This window comes from Salvelinus alpinus, chromosome 5 (genome assembly GCF_045679555.1).
Source record: "Salvelinus alpinus chromosome 5, SLU_Salpinus.1, whole genome shotgun sequence".
NCBI lineage: Eukaryota > Metazoa > Chordata > Actinopteri > Salmoniformes > Salmonidae > Salvelinus > Salvelinus alpinus.
In genome coordinates, this window is record NC_092090.1 from 25559035 (window position 1) to 25576632 (window position 17598).

The following is a 17598-nucleotide window of genomic DNA, read 5'->3' on the forward strand; positions in this document are numbered from 1 at the left end:
GACTGTGATGTATGATGGGACTGTGATGTATGATGGGACTGTGATGTATGATGGGACTGGCATGTATTTCCCACGTGTTTTTATCTACACATAAAGGGAATTGCCGTAAGGTAGTCGGTCTCCATGTTTTGTGTTTCCTTCAGTGAGTGTTAATGGTGAGAAACTTCAATTCTGAATGAACTTGTCCTTTCTCTCAAGACTAGAGAGACAATCCTACTCTGGCAAGCTGTGACCAATGGTTTACATGTGTTTGACACCCTGCTAACTTTTTCTCACGCACTGACGGTTGTTTCCTCATTTTGCACCGCACGTTCAGAACTTGGCAGAGTCCTTTTGCTGATGGGCTCTGCACACATAACTCACATCACACCATTTACCCACTGTGATTTTCCATAATTACATTGTCACACCAATAACTGTGACTCACAGAAAGTCAAAGAGGAGATGATAATCAGTGTCAAACCTGTTACATCTAATTTTCAGTGTGCAGTTGAGTGTAGCCTATTACACTCCATGCAAGCAACATCAGTGAAGCAAGACAACCGAAAGGTTGCAAGTTCAAATCACCGAGCTGACAAGGTTCAAATCTGTCGTTCTGCCCCTGAACAGTCAGTTAACCCACTAGGCTGTCATTGAAAATAAGAATTTGTTCTTAACTGTATTGCCTAGTAAAATATATATTTTTTAAATTTAGTCAGCAACCCCAGGCCCCAGAGCAGTGATGAAGACCAGAAGTGAAACTATGAACTCCACAGGAGCCACAGGCTCATCCTCACATAGACTGACCAGGCTGGCTGAAACATTCACATTGATTGGTTAGGCTTAGGTTCAGACAAGACAGAAGCACCTGCTGGAGCAGCAGCCAGCACCACCACCCACAGCTGTGATTACTGGAGACAGTGTCACAGTGTAATTTTTCACAAATATACAGAGGGTAAAGGAGATTACCTTACATTAATATTGTACACACTACAGGAGCAGGTGAAAAACAATTTAGGCAGTGTTGTCCTGTAATTGGGTTGTGTTGACACAAGCTGCCCTGCCCAGCCCTGGAGAGGTCTCCTGCAGTAAGTCTTCCATTCAGTGTGTGTGTGTGTGTGTGTGTGCATGTGTGTGTATGTGCATGTGTGTGTGTGTGCGTGTGTGCATGTGTGTGTGTACGTGTGTGTACGTGTGTCTGAGTGACAGCATGACACATTGAATAGAGCCAAGCTTACTGGAGCAGGACTCCCAGCCAAACGCTGTGTGACTCAGTCCTTCAGAAGAATACATGTGGAGACACTGTGGAGACTCTTGACGATCAACACAGATATAAAGCTAATCACATCTTACCTAATATATAGTGAAATTACACCTTAGCGTACATCTTTTAGGCGGGTTAATTTACAGTTGATTTAAAAGTTATATAGAAACTGTGCTATTAAATGGAGAGAGAGGGCAATGACTTGTGAATGTGTCAGAATTCCACAGTCATTGGAAAATAGGTACACTGCCACCTATTGGACTATAAGGACTGATGGATCATCATTTACAATCAATAGTATGATATTGGTGAAAATAAAATGTATCCTATTTGAATAAAATGTTTAACTAGATTTAGCCGACATAGGAAACCCTCTAGCCCAACAAAAACAATGTGGTTTCTCTCCAATATGACTGTGCCAAAGAGTAGTACACAATTCCTCATTTCGTCAATGGTCAATGGTCAAAGGGGACACAAGGCAGATTTTCATGTTGCAATCTCCGTAGATGAGAGGGAAGTTGAAAGCATGACTCGTGCTGTCGCAGAACAGATGTTTCGTGTAGACCGGAAACAACAGAACTAGCAGATTTATACTTTCTGACTGAATTTTTTGTTGTTGTAACACTTATAATTAAGCAATAAGGCACAAGGAGGTGTGGTATATGGCGAATATACCACGGCTAAGGGCTGTTCTTAAGCACGACGCTTTGCGGAGTGCCTGAACATAGCCCTTACCGTGGTATATTGGCCATATATCACAAACCCCCGAGGTGCCGTATTGTTATTATAAACTGGTTTCCAACGTAATTAGAGCAGTAAAAATAGATGTTTTGTCATACCCGTGGTATACGATCTGATATACCATGGCTGTCAGCCAATCAGCAATCAGGGCTTGAACCACCCAGTTTATAATGGTCTTTGAAACACTTTCAACACATTTTTTTAAGTGATATTTAAAAAAAATAAGTATTATTTTATTTAATAAAAGCATAAAGGGCTCCCGGGTGGTGCAGCGGTCTAAGGCACTGCATCTCAGTGCAAGAGGTGTCACTACAGTCCCTGGTTCGAATCCAGGCTGTATCACATCCGGCCGTAATTGGGAGTCCCATAGGGCGGCGCACAATTGGCCCAGCGTCATGTAAATAAGAATTTGTTCTTAACTGACTTACCTAGTTAAATAAAGGTTAAATAAAACATATAAATAAGTATGGCATGGGGTACATACACATGTTCATTGACTTCAACTATAACAATGAAATGATCAGTATGAAAACAGTTGGAAAGCTCAGTATGACAGGAAGAGGCTGATATCTGTGGTTGCCATTATCATGAAGGCTAAAGCTGTGGGTGAAATATATTCTATCCAGATCAGGAGGGTCTAAAATAAATGTAGTGAGGCAAGGCCTCAAGATAAGCAGCTGAATACATACAGTACACTCAGTCATTATACTCATATCATATAGCTTCAGACAAACATATAAAGTGACACTATGTTCTTTTTTCTATGAAGCTCTTTTTTCTGTGGCACATGGAATATAAAAACATTTGAGCATGAAATTAGCATTATACCACAACTGAAAAATGTGTCTAACACATTGGGGCCTACATAGAAAAATGTGTATATGTTAAAAAGTATTTCAAATGTTAATTCAAATTCACTACAGGTAAAATTATATACAGAACCTATTTTAATGTTTTTATATGCATTATGTTTGACATAAACATTACTAACAATTGCTTTTCTACATTTTAAGTTAATTAACATATAGAAACAATGTGACAAATCAAACTTTGTAATTTACACACAAAAATCTTTATCAAAAACATATGAAAAACATCGTTTTCAATCTCAGGAAGAAACATTTTCACATATATTTAGAAGTACATCCATTTGTTCCTTAGGCTCTGTGACACACTGTGAGCTGTGGCTCTGTTTCTGAGAGATGCTTGGTCTCTTGGTCACAAAGGACAGTTCTTTAGTCCCCTCTCCGGGAGCTGTGCTTGAGATGTGCCGGAACAATTTCTGAATGCCTGTCTCCCTCAGGGAACTCCGGAACATACGCGCCACAAACACATAGAGCAAAGGGTTGACCGAACTACTGATGAACACGAGCGCTCCAGCGATGAAAGTCATGGTGGTTCTGACGCTCTCTATACGTGCTGCGGCCTCGCGGTGGGACCCCTTGATGGTGAGGATGACGAGGGAGAGCACGTTGCCGACGTGGTGAGGGGTCCAGCATAATGCGAACACCACTACCATGCTTGCAATCAACCCCATGGACTTACGCTTGGACTTAAAGGTCATCTGTGCGATGCGGCTGTAGAGACAGCTGTAGCAGACGACAAGAATGCAAAAGGGGACAGCAAAGCCCACCAGCGTCTCCAGTAGAACACACACTGCCTCCTGGCTGTCTGAGGTGTAGTCCCTGTACAGGCAATGCTCCTCCCCAGGGTCCCCCTCCACCACCTGGGTGGGAAAGACCGGGGTGCTGAATAGGAACGCAGCAGCCCACAGAACAATAAGAACTTTATTCAAGGCCTTCTTCCTCTTCCAGCCGGCTGAGGCAAAGGGGTGTCGCACAGCGACAAAGCGCTCGACGCTCATGAGGGTGATGAGGAAGACGCTGCTGTACATGCAGGTGTTGATGACGTACACCATGGCCTTACAGAATGCCTCCCCGAACACCCAGGAGCGGGCCAGGGAGTAGATCCACAGGGGCAGGGTGATGAGCACCAGCAGGTCTGCAGCAGCCAGCTGGAGGATGAGCACCACGGTGTGGGAGCGCTGCTGGACGTGCCTCAGGATGGTCCAGATCACCAGCAGGTTCCCCGGGACCCCCACCAGGAACGACAGGCCCAGGATCACACAGGCCACCACTGTCCCGCCAGCAAACTCATCAGGAGCCATGGTGGACTCTGAAGCTGAAGACAGCTGATGATCGAACGGTTCTGGTTGATGCTGCCGATCGCCTTGCCTCACCTCGCCTTACGTGCCTTCTATCTGGTGTACATACTCAGACAGAAAAAAAGTGCTGCACCAGCAAGCTTTCACTTCCCTTTAACTTTGCTGAGGAGAACAGGAAAGAGGTTGGTTTTTCACAGAGCCATCATTCTGTGAGAGACATAGCACTGAGTCATCCAGTGGGTCCTTATTGTGGCACTGTCTGGAAAAATATATCTTCTGAGATATTTTAAGAGTTCAAACAATTGTATTGACCACAAATTACTTTTATTGAAGTGATATGAACTTGAGATCAGATGATTTTATTTTATTGTGATCAAATAGAGTAAGGCAGTGTGTTATTTTATGTAACATGAATTTCAATACAAAATAAAGGTTAAATCAAATAAATCAAATAATATTCAAGGAATTGTAACATGACCATGAATACATGTTATTTAAATTATACCACTTTATGAGCAAATGCAATAGCTTTATTGTGTTAAATAGTCACAATTGAATTACTTGTGTAAACTTTTCTCACCGTATATCACAAGCGCCACAACAATATCTACATTTTGTACCATGATCATAAAAATACAACTTATAATCAAACTTCTAGATTCTAGACATATTTATTTCTCATCAATGCTGACATCTGAATCAATGATCAGGTCACAGTTTTCATTTGACATTTTAGTCATTTAGCAGGCGCTCTTATCCAGAACGACTTATCCAGAATGCTCTTATCCAGCGCGACCATCTCTGTAGTCCTACACGGTAGTTATGTCTGTGGTATTGTTGCAGTCTGGCCTTACTGAGGACATTGTGTTTTCCGATCCTATTGTGTTGCCAGATCCTATTGTGTTTTCCGATCCTATTGTGTTGCCAGATCCCCTTAGCTTGGAGGAGGTGTGTGAGGAGAGTTCCTGGAACAGCCTGACCATGCGGGACTCCTGGAGACTGCCCTGGAAGTTCCTTGCAGCGAAGGAATAGAACACAGGGTTCACAGAGCTACTAATGAAGGCCAGCGCTCCAGAGATAAACACTATTGCAGTCTGGGCCACAGAAACAGGCACAGCATCATCTGGATCCTCTGTCAGGATGCTGACTAGGTCTACAGTGTTGAGGACATGGTGAGGAAGCCAGCAGAGAACGAAGGCTACCACCACACTACTGATCAGAACTGTCGACTTCCGTTTGCTGCTGCCGAAATGCATTGTCCTCAGGTGTGTTGCTACTAGACAGGAACAGACAGCCAGGGTGGAGAAGGGGACCACGAAGCCCACCAAGGTCTCCAGGCATAAGAACACCACCTCGTGGGCCCCTGAGCTGTACTCCCTGAAAAGACACTGCTCAGTCCCATCGATCTCATCGATGGAGCGGGTAAAAATGGATGGGATCCCTAAAAGGAAAGCCAGAGCCCAGATAGCCACTAAAGCCTTGTCCATAATGGCCTTGGTCTTCCAACGCAACATCTTGAACGGGTACCGGATGACAAGGAAGCGCTCAACGCTCATGAGGGTGATGAGGAAGACGCTGCTGTACATGCAGGTGTTGATGACGTACACCATGGCCTTACAGGATGCATCCCCAAACACCCAGGAGCGGGCCAGGGAGTAGATCCACAGGGGCAGGGTGATGAGCACCAGCAGGTCTGCAGCAGCCAGCTGGAGGATGAGCACCACGGTGTGGGAGCGCTGCTGGACGTGCCTCAGGATGGTCCAGATCACTAGCAGGTTTCCTGGGACCCCCACCAGGAACGACAGGCCCAGGATCACACAGACTACTGATCGCCCTACGATTGACATTTCTAAAGACAATGCATCATCATCGTCTGAGATGGAGGAGCCCGAGCTTTTCATTTTGCACTGCAGTCAACTGCTGTTTCCTAAGAAATAATGATTTTGTCTGGGGAGTACTTCCTTATATCACCCTTGGCCTCAAAAGCAGTAACGGTCACTTTACTTCTGTAATAAAACAAACAAGGGTTTCTGTCTGAGTGTGACAGGAAAGTAATGTGGTTAGCTAGATGTGACAAAGAAAAATAAACAGGTTGTTAAATATTTTATGTATTTTTTATTGTATTCATTACAGTTTATACAATAATAATTTTTCGTGCGTGAATGCATTGTGTTGGGCGCATTTTACATTGACCCCCCCTTTTTTGCACTGACTCTCTTGGATTGGCTCTACGCACACTCGGTAGACTCTACCCACACATACTACACTGACACTCCAACACACACACACACACACACACACACACACACACACACACACACACACACACACACACACACACACACACACACACACACACACACACACACACACACACACACACACACATGCATGTTGACACACACACACACACACACACACACACACACACACACACACACACACACACACACACACACACACACACACACACACTACATACGCTCACACACACAAAACACACACATGCATATTGACACCACACACTCACACATAGACACACTTTCACACTTTTTCACTCTCTTCACATGCACTGTTGCTACTCTGTTTATTATCTATCCTGATGGCCTAGTCATTTTTACCCCTACCTACATGTACATATTACCTCAACAACCTTGTACCCCTACATATTGACTCGGTACTGGTACTCCTTGTATATACTGTAGCCTTGTTATTGTTAATTTATTGTGTTACTATTTTTCTCTTTTTCTTTAGCAATTGTTTTTTCTTACTTTTTAACTCTGCATTGTTGCAAGTGAGCATTTCACGGCAAAGTCTACACCTGTTGTATGTGGCGCATGTGAAAAATTGCATTTTATTTGACATAGGGTTGACTCTTTTCATTGTTATTGTTGATGACTCTACTGCATTGTTGAGGAAGCTAGTGCATAAGCATTTGACTGCACCTTTTATACCTGCTGTAAACAGAGTTTGTCATGAATTAATTAAAAAAATGTATTAGATTTTTTGGATCGGTAGGTTACGTTCTAAATGTAATCTATTACAAACTTGTCATCAGTAATGTAACTAGGATAACATAAATTCAGTAACATAATCTGATTACTTTCACAGTTACCAGTTGCCTGTCCAAAACTGTAATCCTAGTTACATTACTTTTGGATTACTTTTTCCTTAAGAGTCATTAGAAAAAAGATAAAAAGGATCCATCAAACTCATTTGGTGTGTCGTCATACTAGTCTCTGACTTGAACAAAACGTTTTTTTTATGTTGAATTGAAAACAGAGATGCAAACATCCTTTCTGAATAAAAAAGTAATCCAAGAAGTAATCATCTAGTTTTTCAAAAGCATCTGTAATCTGATTGCAATAGTTTTAGCTGGTAAAGTAAGTGATTACAGGTAATTGTTTTTCCTAATTAGACATGTAGTTGATTACGTGTAGTCAGTTACACCCCAACCCTGATTTTACTGGACAACATTGCACTTGATAGACTTTTATTTTGAAAGTTGTTGTGATGACACTCAGAATTTCATGTCCTGGGTCTCCAGCATAGATTGTATATCTCCAGTCAGTGAGAAATAAACAAGATGTCGTCAACATATGCCGCGTTCCACACTAGACGGAACTAGGAAACTCGGAAATGTCCGACTTGCTAACTGGTTGAAGTTATACACGTGCCGCGGTCGACGACTTGGCAAAATGGACATTTCCGAGTTTCCTAGTTCCGACTTGTGTCTGAACGCAGCAATAACCACGGATCGGGGAATTTTAACGAAGTCTACTGTCAACCTCAACAAGAGGAAATTGGATGTTGGACATGAAGTTAGCTAGTTAATGTCAAATTGATTAATTTGTAAGTTGAGTGAAATGTCTTTGCTCAAATTTTAACCAGACTGGTTCGGTGTATTTCATAATCACTAGCTAGCTAGTTGCTAATGTACTCTGTCGAGTACGGAAACATCAGATAGACTCTGGGACAGGTAACTAGAGAGTTTGGACTTTTAACTAGACAGCCAGCAAGCTGAAGTGCTAATTTATAAGCAATATCAGGTCCTCTATAGGAGTTTGTTTTATTTGAACTATACAACATTGGGTAGCTAGCTAGCTGTCTAAACGTGTAGCTAACAGCTAGCTAGCTTCCATGCTAACATTAGTCTAGCACTCACTAGCTAGCTGGACCAAAATGGGCGTTGTTTTGATAGCGGTAGCTAGTTAGTTAGCTAGCTAATAACAATATGAACTTAACTAGCAAGTTTAGCTGCTCAGCTAACCCTCTACAACTGTCTCTGGCCAGTGAAACAACACTAGAAATTAGTACTAGACAGAGAGGGCTTGTTGCTCAGGCTTACTACCGTTACACTAGCTAGCTAGTTCCATGCATTACCATTACCTACAGTTGCCTTATTGATTTGTTTTCCTTCCCTGCAGGTTGTTGACAGAGCTAAGGTGTGGTGGAAATCAGTGTCAAGCCGATTAGGCCTAACTTCACAAGTCTTGTGTGTGAGAGACCTCCAATATTAACATTCCAATGCCTCTGCTATTCCTGGAGAGGTTTCCCTGGCCCAGTCTGCAGACCTACACAGCGCTGAGTGTGGTTCTGCTGGCTGGAAGCATCTTCAGCGCCTACACTACTGTGACTGAACAGGGGTTTGGGGTTCCAGACATGGACGAGCCTCCACCACCACCACCCTTAAAAGGGGATAATAGAGGCGGCCTAGGCCTAGAACATGTGACTAGCGATGATGTTGTGAGTGCAGATACAGAATTGGCGACCACTGTTATGTGGTACCTGGTCACTGACAGTCTCTTTGTATGGGTAAGTCTTATTCAAGATAGGCTCAGCTCAGCCAAGCAGCCAATATTGTTGTTACGTTACTTAGTTGTTACATGGTTGCTAAGTTGTCTGCTCTTCTCTACTCAGGTGTTGGTGAATACAGCTTGCTGTTCTCTGATGTTAATTGCTAAGATGATCCAGTGCATGGTTTTTGGGCCCCTCCGAGTCAGTGAGAAGCAGGTGAGGCTTGGAGTTGTGGTGGTAACCCAATAACTGATATTTGGGATAATAATGTCACGTTATTGAAGGTTAGGCATCTAACTGTGTTTATGTAAACTATAGTACAAATGTCCTCCACAAATAGTCTGCAAAACAAGATCTTATCATTGAAATCCAAACTGGTGGTTTGAGTCTATTAGTGTAGTCTGACCACTCCATCCATGTTCTAATGTCTTGACCTCTCCTCTCTCCACCCCTCTCTCTTCCCATCTCCTCTCTACTCCACTCCCCTCCTCTCTCTCCTCAGCACCTTAAGGACAAGTTCTGGAACTTCATCTTCTATAAGTTCATCTTTATCTTCGGGGTACTGAACGTTCAGATGGTGGAGGAGGTGGTCATGTGGTGTCTGTGGTTCTCTGCCCTGGTCTTCCTCCACCTCATGGTCCAGCTGTGCAAGGACCGCTTTGAATACGTACGTCTCATCAACCTCTAACAGTACATTTTAGTAATTTAGCAGACGCTCTTATTCAGAGCGACTTACATTGGTGCATTCATCTTAAGATAGCTTAACACTTTACTGTTGGTGTCTTTATGAATGCATTCATAAACCTTTATAACAGCTATATAACAACATTTGTCATAAGTAGTTTTAAACAATTATGAGTAACGGCATGATATAAAGGTTCAATTCAAAAAAAGATTATGTTATAAAACTAGTTATATTGGGTAACAAGTGCTATTATCAATTTTTTATTTTTTTTATTTTTTTATAATTACACAGTGTGCATGACAACTTATTAGAGTACTGAATAAAAAACTGAAATAAGGAAATTACAAAATGTAGATTGGCCCACTCACTGTACTGTAGGGAGAGTGACCTTGTTGACTTGTTTACACTGTAAACATATATACCTATGTTAGATGCCAGTGATATGACGCTGTTGGGTATACATTCAGTCACAGTGAATGCCATAGACCGGGTCTCTTTCAGGTCCAGGCCAGACCTATTAATAAGCCTAGTTCTTGCTGTATGTATGTAGGCCAGGGTCTTAGGTTTAGCTAATGTTTCAGTCACTTCATAGACTCAAACTACAGAGTGGGGGAGTACAAAAAAACTAAGATGAACATTTAGGTAGTGTGCTGTAGCTATAGGAAAACAGAACATCACACCATATTGTGAAGAATGACATCTCTCTGTCTGCAATCAATGGGTGTTAGGTTTGATCCTTATCATATCAACTGACATTGTAGCTGTTGGAATGCTGTACTTTGTTGCTGCTGTCTGCAGTAAAAGTTGGATGAAAGGCTGCATAACAAGCCTGTATGTGTGTCACTGTACCTGTGTCAATATTGTTGTGTGTCACTAGACATGTTATTTGAGCATGTGTTAGTAGTACAGTATGGGGCTGCAGTGACACTGCCCAGATAAAGCTTACCTCTTGACCAAAAACATGCTCAACGGGAAAGTCTATTGAAAGAGTAGCCATGAAGTCTGCAACCACCCCTAAATTGTTATTCTGTGTGTCGGTCGCTCTTTGTATGAAAGTACAAGTTATATGTAGGTGTGCATGTCCGTCTACATCTGTGTGTGTGTGTGTTTAGTAATCTCTCTTTCTGAATGAATGTATACAGTAGGTTAATGTGTACCTGTTCCCCCTTGCAGCTGTCCTTCTCCCCCACTACTTCTATGAACAGCCATGTGCGTGTCCTTACCCTACTGGTGTCCCTGCTGCTGGGCTGCTGTGGTCTTGCTGTGGTCTGTGGTCTGCTGGGTGCTGCACATGGCATGCACACCCTCTCCTTCATGGCTGCCGAGGTGAGGACCTGACCCTAAAGAGCTCACCAGCTTGTAGTCCTGATAAACGGAAATGAGTTGCCTCTGGTTCATTCAGCAATTCCTATGGGGAAAGAATAGGGTTTTGGAATAGACACTGAAAATAAGGTCTGAGGTTAACACAGACTTAGGATATGTTATACATTTTGTTCTATGAGAGAATATCAGTCAGTTAACATGACCTTTATGAATTATGAAGCCTTTATGTGCTTTTTCTGATTTCATAAATGTTTCAAAATTCACAAAAAGTGGCGTTAGCTGATGAAGATTCTTATAGAACAAAACTTTTCAGATCTCCTAAGCCTGTGTTTACCAAAGACCTTATTTTCGGCGTTTATCTAAAAACCCTACGAAAACTTTGTTAATTTCCCCATAGACTTTGTCCAACGAACCATGGTAGAGTTGGTGCCTACAAAAAGACCGCCTTACTATTGCTCTCTATTGGGCGGAGAGTATTTCTATAGGCACACCCATTGGTGTAGACTAGAGCAGGGCTGGCTGAACCTCCTGGGCAGTTGGGACTACCATCCTGCAGGAGTTTGTTCCAGCTGTTGTTTTATTGTAAGTTACAGTAACAAGGAGGTTTACTCAGTCACAAATTAGTATTACATCATTGTCATCAGTTACATTTGTTTCCCACAAAAAAAAGGATGTATAAAATACTTATGTATAATTCATGTCTTTCTCTGTCTTTCAGTGTCTGCTGGTCACTGTGCGGACTGGACATGTCATCATGAGGTAAGACCCTTCCTTGCAGAATGCAGACCCTCTTGCACTGCAACACAGATGACATAGCGGATCTAGAATGAACCAGTTCTAATATTAGCATACTATTAGATGTGTTACCATGAGCACCCGTTGAAAGACTGCTTCGTGCTACAGAGGGTGATCATGATGACTTGCAGGCAGCTGTATTTATTGGAGTGGTTCATTAATTAGTTATGCTAAAACATTATACAAAAACCCTGTAAACAGTAGCCAAGTGTATGAGTTGTTGCTTTGCTTTGTGTTGTCTGGACACCCATAGCATTAACCGCCTATCAGAGTCCAAAACATGTACGCACAGTGTTCTAGAATGTTGGACCTTTGGCTTTTGTACTTTTTGAATTCTCAACGCTGCTCAATCAATTTGATGTTCATCAGCACGGTAAGACAAATTGTCTATAAATGGAGAAAGTTCAGCACTGTTGCTACTCTCCCTAGGAGTGGCCGTCCTGCAAAGATGACTGCAAAAGCACAGCGCAGAATGCTCAGTGAGGTAAAGAAGAATCCTAGCGTGTCAGCTAAAGACTGAAATAAATCTCTGGATCATGCTAACATCTCTGTTGACGAGTCTACGATATGTAAGACAATTTACAAGAATGGTGTTCATGGGAGGACACCACGGAAGAAGCCGCTGCTGTCCAAAAAAAACATTGCTGCACATCTGCAAAAGTGCACCTGGATGTTCCACAGCGCTACTGGCAGAATATTCTGTGGACAGATTAAACTACAGTTGAGTTGTTTGGAAGGAACACTGTGCAGAAAAAAAAGTCACAGCACACCAATATCAACCTCATTCAAACTGTAAAGTATGTTGGAGGGAGCATCATTGTTTGGGGCTGCTTTGCTGCCTCAGGGCCTGGACAGCTTGCTATCATTGACGGAAAAATTAATTCCCAAGTTTATCAAGACATTTTGTAGGAGAATGTTAGGCTATCTGTCTGCCAATTGAAGCTCAACAGAAGTTGGGTGATGCAACAGGACAACGACCCAAAACACAGAAGTAAATCAACAACGGAATGGCTTCAACAGAAGAAAATACGCCTTCTGGAGTGGCCCAGTCAGAGTCCTGACCTCAATCCGATTGAGATGCTGTGGCATGACCTCAAGAGAGCAGTTCACACCAGACATCCCAACAATATTGCTGAACAGTTTTGTAAACAGTTTTGTAAAGAGAAATGGTCCAGAATTCCTCCTGACAGTTGTGCAGGTCTGATCCGCAACTACAGAAAACATTTGGTTGAGGTTATTGCTGCCAAAGGAGGGTCAAGCAGTTATTAAATCCAAGGGTTCACATACTTTTTCAACCCTGTACTGTGAATGTTTACACGGTGTGTTCAATAAAGACATGAAAACGTGTAATTGTTTGTGTGCAATTAGTTTAAGCAGACTGTGTTTGTCTATTGTTGTGACCTAGATGAAGATCAGATCAAATTCTATGACCAATTTATGCGGAAATCCAGGTATTTCCAAAGTGTTCACATACTTTTTCTTGCCACCTGTAGGTTTCTTCCTAGGTTCCTACCTTTCTAGGGAGTTTTTCCTAGCCACTGTGCTTCTATATCTGCATTGCTTGCTCTTTGGGGTTTTAGGCTGGGTTTCTGTATAAGCACTTAGTGACAGCTACTTATGTAAAAAGGGCTTTATAAATACATTTTATTGATTTGTGGTGTGTACAATTCAAAAGCACAAGTGCTAAAATGTTCAAATAAAAAGGCATTATTGTGACCAGGGCAGGGTTCTGACTAAGTCTGTTTCTCTGCAGGTACACCATTCACCTGTGGGATCTGAACCACCCAGGCACCTGGGAGAGTAAGGGCTCCTACGTCTACTACACTGACTTCATCATGGAGCTGTCTATGCTATCCCTGGACCTTATGCACCACATCCACATGCTGGTGAGTGACAGAGCCGGGTCACTACGGGCTGGTATTAGTAAGGGAACTAACCGACTGGGTAATAGCACCACCGAGAGGCCCACAAGATGGCTGACTGAACTAGCCTCAATTTAAAATAAGGGCTCTATCTCAATTTGTCTTTCTTCGCCTCCTCAACTGAATTGGAGAAGAAGGTCCATGGTGTCTCCTCTCAGATGATGAGAGTAATCGAGGAAAGCTGAATTGAGAGAGAACCACAGTATTCAGTTAGATGAGAGTTGAGTTTGAGCTTAGAGCTGGGTTTTAACATTTGACTCCCGTCTCCCCTCAGCTCTTTAGTAATATCTTAGAGCTGTGTTTGACTCCCCTGTCTCCCCTCAGCTCTTTTGTAATATCTAAGAGCTGTGTTTAATGTTTGACTGCCCTGTCTCCCCTCAGCTCTTTGGTAATATCTGGCTGTCCATGGCCAGTCTGGTGATCTTCATGCAGCTGAGGTATCTGTTCCATGAGGTGCAGCGCCGCATCCGACGCCACAAGAACTACCTCCGTGTCATCAACAACATGGAGGCCAGGTCTGTCTACTGACCAGCCTACTGATGGCTCTCACTGTCTTGTATTTAATACATCCCTACTGTTACTTATTAGGTGATGGGTGGTGTTCTTTCACTCTTAGCTGAGACTCAGTGTATGAAGCTGTAGCAGTGTGTGTTGTGTGAATCTAGTCTCTCTGCTTTCTTATGACGGGCTATCTAGCTGTTAGCTATTTAGCTATTCATGAGACTAGTGCAGTTGTTGATCTAGATTTGTTATGCTCTGTACCTCTCAGGTTTGCAGTGGCCACAGCCGAGGAACTGGTAGCCAACAATGATGACTGTGCCATCTGCTGGGACACCATGCAGACAGCACGTAAACTGCCCTGCGGACACCTCTTCCACAAGTAAGAGACTGACCCAGCCACCTTGGCACCTCTAAAATCCCAGGAGTCATTATTTCCTCACACTTGATTGAATGTGGCATTATGTGGGGGATGTTTTGATTGACACTAAGAGTGTTGTGTCTGTACCTGTGTTTGCTGCGTGTCTGTGTACATTAACGTTCCTGTTTGCTATTCCTCAGTTCCTGCCTGCGGTCGTGGCTGGAGCAGGACACGTCGTGTCCAACATGCAGGATGTCCCTGAACATCAGTGGTGATGGAGGCCCGGCCAGAGGCCAGCAGCAGGGGGCTGGCCTCCCACTGGAGAACAACCTGGGCCCTGGGGGCCCCGCTGCAGACGCCAGACCACACCTCAACCAACACAATCACTTCTTCCACTTTGATGGTAAGGCCATACAGACTTGTTTTACAACACAGGTGATCTCACTGAATGGACTATTCTATTGAGTATGGTTGATGATGAGTTCTGGCATATAACATGTTGATAGTCACATAGACAGACATCACACTGTTAGAGACATTTCTTATAGTGCACATTTCAGGTAGTGATTAATGTGGTGATGTCTCCTCCCAGGCTCCCGCATCGCCAGCTGGCTGCCTAGTTTCTCAGTAGAGGTGATGCACACCACTAACATCCTGGCTATCGCTCAGCAGGCCAACAACTCTCAGCTCAACACCATGGTGAGTCACAGCCTTACTCTAATCCCCTCCCGGGACATCAGCATGTTTTTTAGTCCTGGACTAGGTTTAATCCTTCCAAGAGGTCTCGCAAGCATCATCTGAGCTTTGAAGATTGTTTTTACACCTGCCCTTCATCAACAGCTTTGTTTTCAATGTATTCATTGCAGCAATATGACTTGACTAGAATGGAGGTGGCTGCTGGGTAACATAGTGTTCTACTCCCCACAGGCCCATCAGATCCAGGAGATGTTTCCTCAGGTTCCCTACCACTTGGTGCTGCAGGACCTGCAGTTGACCCGCTCTGTGGAGGTCACCACCGACAACATCCTGGAGGGTCGCATCGTGGTGCCCTTCCCTGCTCTGGTAGGTCCTCCAGTTCAGTGCATTGGGTATTTTGACCATGGTGGTCCACATATAGACCCCAGAAGGCCTACACTTTCCCCTTGTGTGTGATTGTACTGCCTCTTTCTGAGGATTAGGTAGAAAAAGAGAGGGAATGAGTTCAGGATCTAGTCAAATGTGTTTAAAGGTGTATACTGTGGTGTTAACTGGTGTTGATTAAAGATGTCTTGCCTCTCCCCCTCCAGGCGGCTGAGCGTTCCCCCGTGCAGGTGAACCCAGGCCCAGAGGGGGCAGGAGCCAGTGGGGGGGTGGAGACTGCTCCCAGCGAGCTGAACAACCTGGAGGTCAGAGGGAGCCGCTTCTCCAAGTCTGCAGAGGAGAGACAGAAGATGCTGCTGCAGAGGAAGGATGAGCTGCTGCAACAGGCACGCAGGTACTGTACTGTCACCACCGGCAATACTAGACCAGTCTGTCAAACGAAACGGGTGTATTCAGTGAGGGGAAACCTTACCAGCTTTGCAGATAGAAATATAGCCTACCCTATTCAACTTGGCAGACAATCATATCTTATTACGCAATCAATTTCTGTCTGAATGTTTTGCAACGTGACCAGGCATCCTGAACAGGCCTCAGCTGACAATCTTTTCAAAATAAGAGTCTTCTTAGATAAGAGCAAACACCTGTTGCTGTCTTGGTGGTGGTTTCTTGTCTGTTAGGTCAGGGTTCAGTCACTGGCTCTTTTACTGAGTAACTACAGTAGCAGAATATATATATTGTAACTAAATGACTGAGATCACTGTCATGTTTATAAGGACACACCATAGCAAAAGTTTAGTAAATTGAAAGTTTCTTATTGGACTGGTTCAGACAGTTTCTCCCTGCCACTCTCTGTTTCTGAGCATTTCCTTCCGTTTCGTGTCTGCTGAACACAACCCACAATGACCTCAATTCATTTCCCCACAGGAGATACTTGAGAAAGAGCCCAGAGGACGAGGAGGACCTGCCCACTCTGGAGGAAGACGCCCCTGTCTCAGACATGACCATGCTGAGACGCAGGACCATGGCAGCAGCTGCAGAGAGACGCATGCAGAGCCAACCAGACCCTGCTCCCTGAGACTATACTGGACTGTAAACTCCCACCTGGACAGTCTCACCTCGAACCCACACCTAATGCCCTTGGAGTGTCCACAAACTCCTCATGTCCCACCTAAGAGACACCTCCACCGAAAGAGCTCTCTACGTTATATGATCAATGGAATTACCTAAATAAAAGCATTACATTACAAAGTGTTATAAGAAGCATGGGCTTTGGCTGCACATGGCACAGGGGCTCTGCTGTTTTAGGCTGCTCTAGTGAGATATTCGAACTGGTCCTTGGGAATGGTACCAGCCTCCCCTGAACTTTCACCAGGCACCAGAGGCTTAATTGGACATGGATAACCAGCGTTTTAAAGGAGTGGTGGGTGTCTGTCTGTTGAGTTTCTGAAGTGCACCGTAAAACGCCACCTCGCACACCTGTCATCACATAGCTCTAGCCCCCAGCTTCACTAGACTTACCTGTCATTCTCTTTACTGGCCATGATGGAGAAGGAAAGAGCATGGTGTCACAGTCCGAGGATGCTGCTGAGGTTAGTTAGGGTTTGTTAAGGTGCTGTTGCTACATACAGCTCATAGTGTAATGGAGTGGGACATAGTTTGTATTGGTTTTATTCAACAACAAAAATATTTGTGTTGTAATGGGCTGAGATTGATATTGATATAATTTGTTGGGTTGATAACAAACTGATGTTATTTTATAAAAATGGAGTGAAAACTGTGAATTAAGAGTAGGTTTAATAGATTATAACATTGTGAAGCTTTTTATCTTTTAAGAGAATGTCACTTTAGTATTACAGCCTCTTCGAAATATGAATGTACTTTATCCACATAATGCTGCAGAGAGAGAGTACAAGAGTTTAAATTCTGGCCGTTGTGGAGACCTGGTTGTTAATGTGTTAAATGTCACATATCCACCCAAGACAGAACACT

The 17598-nt window shown here is 43.6% G+C and overlaps 3 protein-coding genes across 4 annotated transcripts; 1 reads left to right on the top strand and 2 right to left on the bottom strand.

Moving 5' to 3' along the window:
* Positions 1 to 2913: 2913 nt before the first annotated feature.
* Positions 2914 to 4287, bottom strand: LOC139575805 (leukotriene B4 receptor 1-like). The gene has a single exon (XM_071401123.1). It carries the CDS (start codon positions 4149 to 4151, stop codon positions 3093 to 3095), a length of 1059 nt encoding a protein of 352 aa, XP_071257224.1. The 5' UTR covers positions 4152 to 4287; the 3' UTR covers positions 2914 to 3092.
* A 218-nt stretch (positions 4288 to 4505) lies between these two features.
* On the bottom strand, positions 4506 to 6070 carry LOC139575803 (leukotriene B4 receptor 1-like). The gene has a single exon (XM_071401122.1). The coding sequence runs from the start codon at positions 6047 to 6049 to the stop codon at positions 4958 to 4960; it is 1092 nt and encodes a 363-aa protein (XP_071257223.1). The 5' UTR covers positions 6050 to 6070; the 3' UTR covers positions 4506 to 4957.
* Positions 6071 to 7865: 1795 nt separating this feature from the next.
* LOC139575806 (E3 ubiquitin-protein ligase AMFR-like) lies at positions 7866 to 17390 on the top strand. 2 transcript variants are annotated; one of them, XM_071401124.1, is made up of 14 exons: positions 7866 to 8000; positions 8576 to 8963; positions 9069 to 9161; positions 9448 to 9612; positions 10804 to 10956; positions 11672 to 11712; positions 13502 to 13634; positions 14052 to 14185; positions 14440 to 14550; positions 14730 to 14932; positions 15122 to 15228; positions 15457 to 15591; positions 15816 to 16003; positions 16534 to 16857. In XM_071401124.1, the coding sequence occupies exons 2-14, from the start codon at positions 8676 to 8678 to the stop codon at positions 16682 to 16684; spliced, it is 1902 nt and encodes a 633-aa protein (XP_071257225.1). In that variant the 5' UTR covers positions 7866 to 8000; positions 8576 to 8675; the 3' UTR covers positions 16685 to 16857. The 2 variants fall into 2 exon arrangements, with proteins under 2 accessions (XP_071257225.1, XP_071257226.1); XM_071401125.1 differs by having other exon boundaries at positions 7874 to 8127; positions 16534 to 17390.
* The last annotated feature ends 208 nt before the right edge of the window (positions 17391 to 17598 follow it).

Excerpts from the sequence above, each read along its gene's own strand:
- LOC139575803 (XM_071401122.1), bottom strand. The coding sequence starts at position 6,049 with ATGAAAAGCTCGGGCTCCTCCATCTCAGACGATGATGATGCATTGTCT.
- LOC139575806 (XM_071401124.1), top strand. The coding sequence starts at position 8,676 with ATGCCTCTGCTATTCCTGGAGAGGTTTCCCTGGCCCAGTCTGCAGACC. Across the intron at positions 9,162-9,447 it reads TCCGAGTCAGTGAGAAGCAG|CACCTTAAGGACAAGTTCTG; the intron begins GTGAGGCTTGGA and ends CTCTCTCCTCAG. Across the intron at positions 14,933-15,121 it reads TCACTTCTTCCACTTTGATG|GCTCCCGCATCGCCAGCTGG; the intron begins GTAAGGCCATAC and ends GTCTCCTCCCAG.
- LOC139575805 (XM_071401123.1), bottom strand. The coding sequence starts at position 4,151 with ATGGCTCCTGATGAGTTTGCTGGCGGGACAGTGGTGGCCTGTGTGATC.